Source organism: Musa acuminata, chromosome BXJ1-5, assembly GCF_036884655.1.
Source record: "Musa acuminata AAA Group cultivar baxijiao chromosome BXJ1-5, Cavendish_Baxijiao_AAA, whole genome shotgun sequence".
Taxonomy (NCBI): domain Eukaryota; kingdom Viridiplantae; phylum Streptophyta; class Magnoliopsida; order Zingiberales; family Musaceae; genus Musa; species Musa acuminata.
In genome coordinates, this window is record NC_088331.1 from 4,292,110 (window position 1) to 4,307,699 (window position 15,590).

The 15,590-nt window shown below is 34.6% G+C and overlaps 1 protein-coding gene across 2 annotated transcripts; it reads left to right on the forward strand.

The window, feature by feature from the left end:
- Window positions 1-240: 240 nt before the first annotated feature.
- Window positions 241-12,303, forward strand: LOC135673129 (vacuolar protein sorting-associated protein 26A-like). Of its 2 annotated transcripts, none has more exons than XM_065181899.1 (12): window positions 241-492; window positions 2,248-2,330; window positions 3,569-3,643; window positions 3,781-3,855; window positions 3,976-4,048; window positions 5,372-5,416; window positions 6,866-6,977; window positions 8,039-8,105; window positions 8,751-8,795; window positions 10,512-10,567; window positions 10,657-10,832; window positions 11,804-12,303. In XM_065181899.1, the coding sequence occupies exons 2-12, from the start codon at window positions 2,328-2,330 to the stop codon at window positions 11,980-11,982; spliced, it is 906 nt and encodes a 301-aa protein (XP_065037971.1). In that variant the 5' UTR covers window positions 241-492; window positions 2,248-2,327; the 3' UTR covers window positions 11,983-12,303. The 2 variants fall into 2 exon arrangements, with proteins under 2 accessions (XP_065037971.1, XP_065037970.1); XM_065181898.1 differs by having other exon boundaries at window positions 2,283-2,330.
- The last annotated feature ends 3,287 nt before the right edge of the window (window positions 12,304-15,590 follow it).

Genomic DNA, 15,590 nt, shown 5'->3' on the forward strand with positions numbered 1-15,590 from the left:
TATATATATATATTATAGTAAGTAATATTTCTCGGATTTAAAACAAATCAAAGTGAGGTGATGTAGATTTTTAATAAATTAAATAAAAAATAAATTACATATATAATAATAAAAAGAATTATGAAATAAAAATTGCAACTCATTTTCATTAATTTTAGTTATTATACCATCGAATCCATCTGTTGAAGTTTCTATTTTTTCGCTAAACATTGCGTAAATTTCACATATTTTTAATTCTATCTGTCAATTTATTATTTTTCGCAAAATTTTTGAAGAACTTGCCGTAATTGTCCTCCGCTCCGATCCGATCCGTCCTCTGTTCCGAACCTCTTTTCTCGAAGTCTCATTCTCTCTCTCTCTCTCTCTCTCTCCTCTCCTCTTCTCCTCTCTTTTTGTGCTTCCTTCCCTGCGGGGTACGAAGGAACCGGACGGATCCGCCTCCTAGTCTCCTCCTCCTCCGGCATCCGCTTGGTCGCGGCCGTCGCCTAAGAGGTAAGCGTTCGTCCTCCTCCTAGGGTGCTGCTAAGATCGGACGGATTGGCTGTGCCGCTCCGATCCTGGATGATACTTTGTTTTGAGTCGGGGATCCCTAATTTTTTTTCGTCGTCTCCGGCGTGTTGGGGATCGGATGAGTTTTGAATTCTTGGCGACTGTATTGAATGTCGTCTAGTCTTGGCAGATTTTAATAGGGATGATTTTGTCTCACCCAAGGTCTTTTGAGATCAGGTTTTGGATCGAAGATCCCCTTGAATATACATTGCTCGTTCGTTCGAAAGGCGTACTATGATTTTAGATCAGACTATGAGGATTGTAACCAGAATGGTTATAACGAAAAGAAATTTTTTAGGAAAACGACCACAAATTGGCCACTGGTGTGACCTATTCGAATGGGAATTGAGTACAGGTTATTGTTCCAATTGAGTATATTCAGCTTAGTCATAGTGTCCATGACTTCTCGTTAAAGATACTATGTTTTGCTCTTTCCGACGCACCAAAATATGGCAGTACGCGATCAAGCCTGATTGCAGAGCTGAGCCTTTTTGTCCATTTGATTGGGCTAACTTTTGGAAGCCATATGGTATAAAAATTATACATTTATGGATTGAGAGCATGGCCAATATTGTACTCGATGGAGCCATTTGGTGACCCTTTAATGATAAGTTAATTACTTCACCATGATCAACATTGTTCTGAAAAATGATGGGAATATAGTTCCAGTCAGAACTCAATGGGCCATGCCTTAACAGACCAAATAAGCCATCGAATGAGATAATAAGCAATAAGCAATGCTTTCATGATCTGATTAAAATTTTGTCCCATCCACTTAGCATTGAAATTCCTTCACCTCTGTCCTTCGTTGATGATATGGAAGAACTTGGAACATGGAAAACTGTGTTTTAATATGCTCTTATAGTAAGTATTGTTAGATCTTTATACCTCCCTAGGTTAGTGGTGACACATGCTTAAGACGTGGTTGGTGCAGTAAGGCATGTGTTATGTAGCACCTACTTGGGTTGGCACCGCAATGAAATTTTACATTGTCAAGAATAAAACAACATGAAGTTAACTCCTAAGGAGTATAATAACTAGGTAGCTAGCTAAACACAGAAGCATCCAAGAGAGGTCATGTAGGAATTTGGTATTAAAAGAATTAGACAAGACAGTCAACTTATCTTCTTGTCAAAACAATTCAATGGTCATTTACAAACTATTTGCATGAATTTTCATGATCAATATAGCTAACTGCCTAACTCCAAAATTCTTGAATATGCACAGCATGGCATGAGCATCTTCAGACTCCTATTATATACTAGGAATGCATTAAACAAGCCCACCTAAACTCTTATGATTGTGTCAGGGTTTGTAGTTGTAGATTGGAAAAAGACTAGTCTAACAGCCAAAGACCATGTCGAGTTCTAATCTCCCACTATTAACCTTCATTCCTCTCATTTTAGGACAAAAATGGTTTGTTAGAACTTAGTATAGGCTTCTGCCATGGTGGGGTCTAGTGAAGGTAAGATGTTTGTAGCCTCATCCTTTCACGATATGATACATTCACAAATAGTCTATGCTATGTACTCTTGCCAGTAGGAAAACTGCAAAAGAAGCCAACGAATTCGAAGTACTAAGACATATGAATCTACAAGTTCATAACTCATCATGATATTGTGCTGATAACTTAGTTTCTAGTGTTAACTGTTGATCATTATATGATTTGCTAAGTAGCTAACTTATCTTTTTTATTAGAACCTATTTCATTTTATTGCACATGATGGGTTCAGGTTCTCTGAGGACGAAAGGTTGTTATCTGATAATCAATCTCAAGCATGGTATGTTCTTCTATTATTTTTTCTCTTTGATATTATGGAACTTGGTTGTGCTTACATCTGATATTTATGAGGGTTCTTTGATACTTGTCCTGTTTGTACAGCTGAAACTAGTTTAGTTTTGCTCATTGAACAAAATATTTCTTGTACATCTAATGTGTAGAAAAAAAATGCACATCCCCTTTTATCACCTCTAATTTCTCAGGAATCATCATAAAGTTGGAATTTGGAAATCTTGTAAATGTCCTCCAAAGTAAATAAAACTCTTATGAATTCCTTTCTGGATAATCGTAGTTATGATTTGTTGGAATTTCCAGTCCCAACAGAAACTACATACTTTATGGATTGATTAATTAGCAAGTGTAGCATGGATTGCCAAAACAAGATAGACTTGCTATAAATCAAGGTCTATTTTCCCCTTTTAACGATGAAGAATAAAGTATATTCAGAAGTACTCATTGTGATGATTTGATATTTTAAGTTATTGAACCTTAATCAAAACCTTAGTTTAATCTTGGTTAAGACGACTTCTACTAGCACACAGTGACACCGTGGGCATATATGAATGGATAAATTGCTCGTACTTTATTAATTTATAACTTAGTGCAATTTTATGCCTTGGTTGTATTTACTATCTTTATCCAAATTCTTCTGTTGTTGCATTGTCAAATGATCTTCACTTGTGGATTTCTATGCAAAAAGATAAGGTTTGAAAACTTTTTATCTTCTTAAAATATTTTTTTGGGGTACTTCATAGGCTATCAGTGCTAACCAAGGGTTATTATTTTGTGTTACCTAGTTGTGCCGATCAGCATATATCAACGTTGCTCTAGCCATATGCTGGCTTTTCTAGTATGGTTGACATGCTTGTGCTGATTTTTTTTAGGTAATATGTTGAAACATATGTTTTCCATGCCCATCAACATGGTGATCCTGATGACCAACTACTATGTATAGTTAATATTTATTGGTAAAAAAGCAGTTGTTTGATATATGGGTTTGATTGATAATAGTTTCATTATATGATTCACCAAACAAATGGAGGAATAGTAAACTGAACATTGCTTCCATCTGAAAGTGCAAGTACCTTGACTTTGACCAAATAAATGATGTTTTTTGGCAAGTACAAAGTTCCCTGAACTTCATCATCATACATCTTGTAACGTATTCAGGGGTTTTCTTAAATTGCCTGCAAAATGTTTTGCTGTTTTGACATCTTAATTTCTCCTTATATTATCCAGAATTACATTATTGGAGCATTCAAGCCACCATGTAACATTACAATCTCATTTGCTGATGGGAAAACCCGAAAAAAGGTAAAACAATGTTTATATTTAGAATATCTGATTGATATTTATTTGTATCAACCCTATGCTTGAGTACTTTCAGTCTCAGTACAAGTTAAACTTACAGTATGTTCTCTTGTGGTGGGGATATTTTCGTATTTGTACAGGCTTCTATAAAGAAGGAAAATGGACAGACTGCAATGGTTCCACTTTTCCAAAGCCTAGAAAACATTGTAGGGGAGGTACTTTACATACTTTTGAAGATTTTAGTATTGTTTGTTTTCACAGCACTACTATACAGTGACAATTTTTGGTATGCAAATAATGTATGGATAAATCATAGCAGTAAATCCAATATGCAGGTGTCTATCGAACCTATTCAAGGAAAAAAAATTGAACATACTGGTGTGAAAATCGAGCTTCTTGGTCAGATTGGTATGCCTCGTTTAACCAATTAATTCTATGCTAGTATCAATAAACAGCTTGATTGCTAATGCTACTGTGATTGTGATATTGTTATGTAACAAATCGAGAATAACTGACTCTAGCACCTAATGATTTTGGCCTACTATTTTTAGTTTTTGTTTAAAATGTTTAAAATTAAAAACTGCAGTAGAATATATTTTTGGTGACTTCATTTCTATATTTTGTTTCTTGGAAGTAAAACTACGATTGTCTAGTTCTCAGTGAGTTAAGAACATAACTAGCAAACATGTTTATAAACTTCAAAAACAAAATAAAAATGAAAAACGATGTTTTCACTTTTCACTTCTCACCATCAAAAACTTAAACATCAAAAATAGATCTTAGGTGGATTTTTTTTTTCAGTACTAAGTTAGCAGCTTCCAAAAGAAGTAAACTCATTCAAGAATCTCTTTTTTTTTCTTATTATTCCTTTTCTTTTGTTTTTCTTTTGCATAGTCCATAGGAAAACTGATGGCCTTGTCACCCTCAAAGCAAAGAATAGACATAAAAGAAAAGATAAATACAATAGTGCACATGCTTCTTGTATAGAAAAACACCAAGAGACGTATAAATACTCTGATATGAAGATACGGAATGGTTTAGAATTTGTTTTGTTCCTTTTTTCAAGTATATTCTTTTTTTTCCACGGTTATCTGGGAAAAAGCAGGCTAGCTGGTTACTTGCTGAAGCCAACTATAGTGATTAACAACAACCTCTACAAATTGAAACATTATTTGGAGTTATTATCAATTCAATGTTTCTGTGATAAGAATTGTGTGTAGTTTATTGCTTTAAGTACATAAGCATTCCACTTGAAAAGTTGGAAGAGAGGAAGAAAGAGCAAGTCTATGTTTTTTCCTTTTTCTTTTTTGGGATACTTGCTGGGTCCAACTATAGCTATTAGCAACTACCTTGAGAAAGTGAAAATGATCGTTGGACTTATTATCTATTTACTGACTGCTTGTTGTGCTTAACTATCTGTAACTTGTTACTTTAGTTACAGTAGCTTTTTGCGTCGCTCTAGTTCCCTAGATAACATTGGTATAAGAGCCTTACTGCCATGCTTGCTTTTCTTGGTCTAGAGTAGCGCAGATTTCTTTGCAGTATCAGAATAAGAATCTCCTAAGAATTTACTTAATTAGAGATAACTAAAATATGCATACATCCACAATATGTCCATGTAACCAAAGCAAAGTGTTACTGTTGTATTTAGATGTTTTGAGCATTTTCTGCTTTTCTTTTACTAAAATATTGCCTTTGTTTTCCTTATTTTGTTTTCTCATATTCTTGCAGAGCTATATTTTGACAGAGGAAACTTTTATGACTTTACCTCTCTAGGTTAGTTGGTAATTCAATTTTTATTACATGTCATTTATGTTGCAAAGCCATCAAATGGGTCTGAGTGCATATTGTCAAGCATCGAAATGCATGAATACCTTAACTTCGGACACTATACTCAATAAGCATCCCACTAAGACCCAGATCGGAAGATCTCTGTTGTTTATGTAAATGGTGTCTAAACTGGTCACTGGTGTACATTTTGACTCTCAGTGAGTTAGTAGGATTTTTGTAAATAAAACCACCAGACAAAATCAATCCTAAGTTTGTGTTTTCTAACAATAGTATTCTAGTTTTTGTAGGACCTCAAGTAATAGTTAGATGTTTCTGTGATCATCCTACTCTGAAACAACTCTTTCCTATAGTGTCATTTTTGGAGCATTCAGCCTTCATACTTCACACTAATGTTTCAGGGACAAGAACTTAAGTTGATGAGAAGGATGAAACCTACTATGGCAAGAATCTAGTCCCATATTACAAAATATAGATTTTCTTGGTATATATATATATATATATATATATATATGTGGGAATGAATTTATTTATTTATTCACTAAGATTTTATGACACAGGACAAACAATCAGTCACAATAGTCTAATCATGTCACTGATCTTTAATTGAATGAAACAAATGATGATTGTATCAATTTTCTCGGAAGTCGTATGAGGCACATAAAACAGGAAAACATCGCTTTTCCGTGATAGTTTTCATAGCCTTATCTTAAGGACCATTGATTGAACAGAGAAAAAGAAATAAGATATTTTTTTCCATGATAGTTTATATAGCCCTATCCTAAGGACCATTGATTGAATAGAGAAAAAGAGGAGGCACAAAGCAAGAGGTGGCAGCAAATAAGATCCTTTTTTTTAATATTTGCAAGAGACAGTTATAGCCTCAATTTACTAATGTAAACAAATTCGTCAACACCTATAAAATTAGAAAAAGACAAAATAAATAAATGAATTCTTAAATACATCGGCAATTCCTTTCACTCTTCTATATATTTTTGAAAAGGTGGATGTTGAGGCCAAATTAGTGGAAATGGTTAAAGGCTATTGATCACAAAGGGAACATAACCAAACTGAGGATCCAGAAGTTCAAGAATAAGATAACATGCCAGTGAAAAAACTTTTGATCTGATATTTTTCTAGCATTTTGAACTAATTATAGTAACTTATTGCCTTTTTTTTGTTCGTGTCTTTGTTATAAAATAACTCGAGCCAAAATTTCCATGTTTTTTATCAAGGTCTAACCACCTAAGAGTTAAAATTTGAGAGGTTCTGCATGTAATTTGAGTTACTAGGACAAGGTATATGGTTTTAATTCTAATGTGAAACTACATAAGTAAAACTTTTCTTTTAAAAAGTTAAGAACAATGTGCCGAAGTATGAACTTTTATGCAGAGAATTGATTATATTTAAATTCTAATAACATGATATTATTTACAGTGCGGGAGCTTGATATTCCAGGTGATATATATGAAAGAAAAACTTTCCCATTTGAGTTCTCATCAGTTGAGATGCCCTATGAGTCATATAATGGTATCAATGTGAGGTTAAGGTGAGCATACCTTTCCTTGTTGCTGATACCTTAGTAAATAAATTTAACATGTTTTCCAGTAATCATGTATTGAGCTAGTATCTTTTACCAATGCCATCCTTGTACAGAATTATATTTAGGGTCTTTACCGACAAGTTATGCATAGTGAATGGAAATGAATAGAGCGGACACCTAGAGTGTTGCAATTAAGTTCTTTTGTTGCTTCAAAAGACAATTTGAATCCTGATTTGTTTTGATTCTAATATGACATTCTTTATTGTTGAATGGAAGGATATTGCATTCAGTTTGAAATTGAAAGTGCTTGGTGTTGGGCTTGGTTCATCATCTACCATCACTTATCTGATTCTATAATTTACACTTTTTTATCCTAGATCAAAATGCAAATTTTATGATCTATACTAGTTCGGAAATGCTTTAAGGGTATAAATGACAATTAAGACAAGCCAAATAGTAAAAAGTTGGTGAAGAGAATGAAATTGATTCTATTATTGTAGCAAGAAAGTTATTTCACAACAAGCTAGGATTAGCATGGATTGAGGATGAGAGAATGAAAATTAATTTAGGTGATCAGACAACTCCATGGAACTTAAGTGAACCAGTAAAGAAAAGTCAACATCTTTAAATTATACATGTTCCTTGAAAATTTAGAATTGTTGTCGCAGACTTTAGTAAGGAAGTGTGAGACAGAATGTGATAACTCTAAAATAATTATAAAATAATCATGTGTGATATATCAAAATGTCAAGAAATATTTTTTGTAACTGTTTGAAGAGTTGAAGATAAATTTTTGATTGATCGATTTACTCTTTTAAGATATTATTTTTTATACTGTTCTGAATTGTTTGCAGCATTCTGTCTTGATCTCTTTCTCCAATGAAAGTTGCTATGTGAATTTAATCATGTTTGAGTTTTAGTCCATGTTGACCTTTTTTACACTATAAGCATTTGCTTCTAGAATTTTGGTATTATTTGGGACAACAGCTACCTTGAGAGATCAATGTGTCGGCATGTTTGATATCAGTGACTGACAAGCAGCAACCATATCTCCTATTATATTGCAGGTACATTTTGAAAGTGACAATCAGTCGGAACTATGTAAGCAACATTGTCGAGTACCAAGATTTCTGGGTAAGTTCTTTCTATCATCATGGTTGTTAAACATTTGGTAGCTTAAAATGCAACATTTCCATATTAGAACTGATCCTTTATGCCCTAATTTCTTGTTAAACTATGGAGAGGCATGCTGAAAACAAACTGAAATTTGACGATTCAGATGTCTGGTACCACAAGTATTTTTTCATCCTGCAATATGTAAATGCTGAATGCCATGCGTGTTGACAATCTGAAAAATTCATGTTCAAGATAACAAATTTCAATTTGAACATGCTTCCAAAATATAGTGGGATGGACTCTTGTTGGTACACGACTGCACATGTATTATACAAAAAATCAAATGCTATGAGACAGTATGTTAATCAGACAAAATCTTCAGTGGTACATCTAGTCATAGCAGATTCTAGATTTTGTTTATTCTATCATGCTTGTGTTTTCTTTGAATATTACACTGCATCACAGAATTTCCTTCCCAACAATTTTCCACATGCTGATCTCTTACAAAACCGATAAAAGGTAAAGTCAGCTTGGTGAGAGCTGGTTGCTCATGGGCAATTGTTAGGACAACTCATTTTTTATTAGTTTTCTTTTATGAATTTGGTGTTTTCTCCATTCCTTTGCATACTTTGACTCATGTTGTTTACTTTGTTATAACATCAGGTTCGCAACTATACCCCAGCACCAACAATTAACAATAGCATTAAGGTCAGTGTATCTTCTGGATGGTAATAGCAAAAACTTTGACTTAGTTATGGTATTATGTGCTCTCTTATCCACATATGTATCTGTGGAATCAGTGTATTTTCATATAATATGGATTGTAGTAAGGTCTGTCATACTGAAGCGTACCGCCCGTATCGGGCGGTATGTACCGGTTCGACAAGTTACTGGTATGCGGACCGCCCGGTACCGCTACAGTGCTACAGCACTACACTGTAGCACTGCTACAGTATAAAAATAAAATTATTCGGTATACCGGTACCGTACCATACCGAGCTCGGGTCAAAACGCTGGTACGGTACGATACAGCGAACCTTGGATTGTACTACTGTGTATAAAGGAATTGTGTTGTGATTTAATGCCCCTTAGACTTCCTGCACAATATATGGGAAGCGACAATCATAGAGTAGCAAGTGCTGCATGGAGTTTCTAGAACCTACACATTATTCAACTAACATTGGCATATAATATAGGTGACAAGTGAAACAGCAATCATTGTGGTTTTGAATTTATTTCATGTGACTATCACATTGATAAACAAAAAAGCCCTGTGTTCCAAATAATCGTAAGTACTTTATGTGGGTAAAGCATGTCACTGTTTTTTCTGTCAGACGAATTTTAACTTACTACTATCTATTCATCTTGTATGCATCAAGACTAGGTATCTGATATTGCATTTTACCATTCCGGTTCATTACATCATTATGATGTCTTAGCTATGACATCCTTTACAAAGTACCAGAACATGTATGGAAAAGGTAGTCTTGCAAAATGAAAATGAACAACCTCAGTCCATTAACCCATGCATCTATCTTCAAATATTAATTTTTTTCTTCAGTGTTTCGAAGTTATAACCATTCTGTCTTAGGTCCTCATTTCCACTAAGATGTCATTTATTCCCGTTACAAGGTTTCAAGCACATGTTACACCATTCGATGCAAACTAGTAGTTATCAGTCCAATGACCTACTGGATTTTGTCTAAATGCATCTCGGTATACCACGTGGTAAAGTTATTGGTGTTTAGCTGTATCAAGCAATAAGCCTACGGTACAACAAGTTCCACATGTCCTATACTTTTGATCAGGGTTCTTAATTTCGATGTGTACCACCTGGTACGGGCGGTACATATCGGTCCAAGAGGATATTGATACGCAGACCGCCCTCTACCAGGTGGTACCAATGTTTTGACCTCGTATCGAGCGATACAGGATCTGTACCATCTTGTAGTTGTCGAAATCTGATCCTTACCGAGGCATATCGGTTGGTACACCCTGGGTTTTGATTGTTGCCGAGGTGTATTGATTGGTATGCCCCAGCATACCATCGGTACACCTCGGTACGTATTGTATTGAGCAGGGCTCGGTACACTAGTACGGACCGAAATTGAGAACCTTACTTTTGATTAGTAATGAATTTTTTAACCTTATAGTTCCTTGTTTTTTTTTTAATCAGTAATCACAGATAACTGGTGTCTCTGTGTGAAGAGTAAAATAAAGTCGAATTATGACAAGAAAATGTAGTTGAGTGATCCTGAAGTTTTTCTTAAAGAAACCTAAAAAAGCAATTAAATTTAATTGTCCTAGCCTCCTAGGAACTATCAGAGGTCTGAATTTTATTAAAAGCAGTTGTAAGCATGCCATATTTAGTTTCTCCAGACCTTTAGTTAGTTGATGTTTCAACTTGTATGGTTATTTTTGCAGATGGAAGTTGGCATCGAAGACTGTTTGCACATAGAGTTTGAATACAATAAAAGCAAGTAAGTTTTAGTTATATACTTAACTACGTTTTTGCTATTAGGTGTAAGTATAGGTATTTGCTTCGCTGAAATGAACTTATTCCTTCTAGGTATCACCTGAAGGATGTTATAATTGGGAAAATCTACTTTCTTCTCGTAAGAATCAAAATAAAGAATATGGAACTTGAGATCAGACGCCGAGAATCAACTGGTTCAGGGCCCAACACATATGTTGAGACAGAGACGCTAGCTAAATTTGAGTTAATGGACGGTGCTCCTGTTAGAGGTACATATATTGGACTAGCTCCGTGTCCTTACATTATTCTGCATTTTCTTCCAGAAACTTTGGTTGAGTATATAAGTTCATGCCATGTTTTCACAGTTCAGACTGATTGCTTAATCAACATAACATCTATATGCCTGTGTCGATGTTATCCTATATTTTGAATCTTTAAATTCTTGGGACAAATATTTGCAGTACATGCTTATTCTTGGAGCAAAGTCATAACTGTCTAATTTTTCTTCGGGTTCTTGGTGGCACCGTTAGTTTGTCTTCTTCTTTTCTCTTTTCCTGCTACAAGCGACAGGTACTTGTGCATTTTCAGATGCTATTCACTTTCTTTGGGTAACTAAAAAAATTATAACCTTGCTAGAAAGCTGTACAATGCAAATTGTGCAGTTATGTACAAAGCACCAGAGTGAGACTCACACCACTACAATCCCAGAGAAGGCCACTGACATCCAACTTTGCTTTTCTGTAAGCCAATACACAATACATTAATCCAAACTTTTCTCAGACAATTGAAAGATCGTTCCACTTTTAATTTGCAGAGAGGAAGATTTATCCTGATTAAGCTTACTCCATTCTGCATTCTACCTGTTGTACTCAAAGCAGAGAGTAAAGCATTAATCTTATTCTGGTGCCATACTAGTCTTTTTAAAAACCAGGGAATGAAGCATTTGAAATACTGCAGCATGAAAAGGAGAGCTGTAATATAACCTGAAGTCAGGAATCGAAAACCTTACTTTTATCAATCTGAAATAGATGCCAAAGGCCCAAAGTGAATTTGTATATGCTTGGTTGCAATCACACCAAATCTCTTTGGAATTTGATGTGAACTTCCTCTCCTTTCCATGATTATTGGACATTCTTATTCATTAATATCCTTGGTATATGAACTATAATTTTCTTTTGTAGATTCACTGTCAGTTTCAGTTTTAATGTCTTTCTTTCATTCCTTTTTTTTTTTTCCCCAGGGGAATCAATCCCTATAAGGTTGTTTCTGAGCCCTTATGAGTTAACACCTACATATCGCAACATCAACAACAAGTTCAGTGTGAAATATTTCTTGAATCTTGTTCTCGTGGATGAGGAGGATCGACGGTATTTCAAGCAGCAAGAGATCACCATATATCGCCTCCAGGAGACTTCTTGAGGTTTATGGTCAAGAGAAGCTTCAGAGTTTGTAAAAGAAACTACCAATGGTTCTGATTTAACTAGTGCATCAACTTTTCTTGAAGACTCCGAATTGGATTGTCTTTGCTCATGTTTTGCTAATCAACTTGTGTGACACTCGAGCTTCCTCGTGACGCCAACTGCAGACACTTGTATTATGACAATCTGCAAGGCTGCTAGCCAAAATGCTTATGATTTGTGAATGCTAAGATTTTCTTCACACTATCATCACATCTTTCCATTGTGAATAAAACATTCTACGATAGTTTGATAAATTTTGTCATTCATATCGGTTTATTTACGTGGACTTGGTTAAAGCAAACCATATTTCTTGATGCATAATCTTGTTTTGCTCATTTGCTGTCAGATCTGAATGGAACTGCAACTGCTCTCTCCCATTTTACTTCTGTGAGAGGGTGAAGAATTGAAATTACGATTGGGAGGTATACGATGAAGTGATTCCAAATAATGACAGGTGGGAGATACTTTTGTCATGTTGATGGATTGGATGTGATTCCAAATTATTTATCCCGTGATCACATTGATGCCGGAGACCTAATTATAACCACACATATCCGTCATTCCAACTCTCCCAACTATTAGACATAACACGATATTAAAGTTTGTAAGAACTGAAATTTTCATAAATTGTCACGTAATAAATAAAAAAAACCTATAGTTAAAAATAATTAATATTAGTGTTAAAATTATAAATATTCTTAATTTAACTAAAAACGCTATGCTTTATAGATCTCACCGATGAAAAAAATAAATAAATCATACAATCGATCCTAAATAATTATAGTATAACCTATTGTTTCTTTAATAAAATTTGAATGCTGACATTTATGGATTAAGCTTCATTTAGCTGATTTTAAAATAATCAATCTCGACTCAAAAATTTTTTTTGTTTTTGTGCCGCAATAACTTGTAATTTTCCCATAATTCTCTCATCTACTTGATATGAAGGTTACAAAAGCCTCGAATCGTATGCTGCGGTTTCATTTTCAGATGTACTCAACATGATAGAAGATCACATTCGGCAACAGTGACTTGCCAAGATAGACGCACCACAACTTTTTCGATTCTAGATTGTTCGTTCTTGGAGTGAGACCTCTTTCGACTCTTCTGGAGAAGCCACAAGACATGACTTCCACCAGAAAGCGCGTGCATTTTGAATACGGATCGCAGCAGAAACGTCACAACATACGAATCAGTCACTCGACCATTGCCATTGCTTTTTCTGATGTCGGTGTTGCCCGGTGCCGAACTATTCATGGAAGAAGGAAGGGAACGATTGGATTGGATAAACCGTGAAAGGGAGAGAGAACCCAAGTGATCGGTCCAGCAGCAGTCCTACCACCGAAAGAGGTGGGTTTTAGGCATCGGAAGTCGTCAAAGTCTTCGGTGGCCGTCGTCTCTGTAAAGGTGTGGTAGAGACGAACAGCAGTAGATTGAGATTCCATGACATATATCCTCCAAACAACATGGATTACGACGTTGCTGATGCCACCACGCATGATGTGCATGTCGGAAGTCGCAATGGTCCCATGAAGGCATCAAAAGCAATTTCCAAAGGCAGCGGTTGATGTGTGTGTGTATATATATAAATATATAATAATAATAATAATAATTTATATTTTTAATATTTGTACCCTAACATAAATGAGAAAAATTACAAAGATTTTTATGTATATATATATATATATATATATAATTTAGTCTTTAAAAGATTGCAAAGGGAGGGTAATAAGGAAAGAGAAAATATGCTTTGCAGGAAACAACACCCAAAGAAGTTGAAATCACAGTGAGTCACGTGAAAGGTGAGCGAATAGAATTGGGTGTTGACAGGACAAAGAGTTGGGAGGGAATCCACCGAGGAAGGAGTGCGCCACCACCGCCCAACTTTGAAGAACCCTAAGCTTCTTCCCCTTTTCGATGAGTTCCATCAAACGCTCCCTATCGATCGCCTCGGCCGGTGTTGGAAATCTAAGCAGCAACTCCTCCAAGCTCTTAGGATCGATCACATTTTATTTGCTCTCCTTCCCCCATCATCACATTGTCTGTTGTGTCTATGATCAACAAACCCTCCTTTATGCACTTCATATAAATAGTATCTATCCAAAAATTGATGGAGGTCCAAAGTTAAATTCATTAGACATTGTCCATTTGATTCTAAATGTAAATAGCAAGTAAAAAGAAATCAAGCATATGCATGAAGTGGAGGGTGGAAAGGGTAATATTTTTTATAAGTAATATATTTTGATTTGATCCATAGTATTTATTATACAAGTATCAAAACAAGTAAATTTATTTATTTTTTTGTATGTATAATCTCTTCGATAGTTGGAATAAGATCAAACCATATAATTTCATGTATGAAAGATTTTGGATTAGTTTGATGTGCACACAAGTCATATGAATTTTAATTCTTAAATATTTAAAAATTATAGAATTTTTATTTACGGACTTGTAGAATTTATTATCGAAGTGGTCATCAAGACGGTCTCAATCTTTTCTCAACGATCAAAACTTAATTATCAATTCATGTACAAAACTCTTTTATTTCTTAAGAAAAAAGATCGATCATTAGTTTTATACATTGGATGATGATAGATCGATAACAAGTACACAAAGTGTCATGGTGAGAATTTGAATTATCAATGTGGAAAAAATAAACCCGAATAACATACTACCAGACTATTTGATTTTGTGAAGAGATTGATCATAACGTTTTAAATTATAACACATAAGAAGAATTTAGATTTGATCAAATTTATCATTGCGTGAGTCTAACAAAAATGAGAATGTGATGCACTCATACAATTATTCTCCTCGTAATTGAAATGGAAGAAGAAAATAAAAGAAAAAAAAGTTAAAGAAGAGATATACCAATTGGAGGAGGGAAAGGTTGATATTCTTGGACTAATATGCAATCACTGAAAAAGGAGAAAAAAACTATTCTTAAAATTCTAATTTATTTTTATATTGCAAAATAATACTATAGCTTCTGAGAAGCAATTTTTCTAGCAGAAAAATATAATTATATGTTGAAATAAAGCCTTTTGGTTGAAAGAGTTACACATAAAAAAATGTAATTTACATTGAGGTATGCTACCTTTCATAAATGTCAAGAAAAAGAACGCTGATATTATTATTATAATATTATACATGTTTATAATATTAAATCGAAAGATTAGTATGTATGGCCTATAGAATTGTTGGACTAATATACCAATAGACAAAAAGTCTTTCATCATATAATTCAGGAAGAGTATTAATTACTTGGTTATGCATGGTGCTAATGAGATGAAGGTCAACTCCAGCTCCAAATGATTGCAGGCAGATAGGTGATGCACTTTTGATCTTTGTCTTCCACTAGCCCGAGAGAGAGAGAGAGAGAGAGAGAGAGAGAGAGAGAGACCCAAGTCAACTGTCTTAGGAAGCAGATAAGAATTGTCACATGGGTTCGACTTCCTTCAAGGATAAAGCCAACCACCACTTACCTATAAAATAATGGACTCAATCCGATCGATCATATTTAGATTAATTAAGAGCCAATTTCTATTAGATTATACATTGATAACC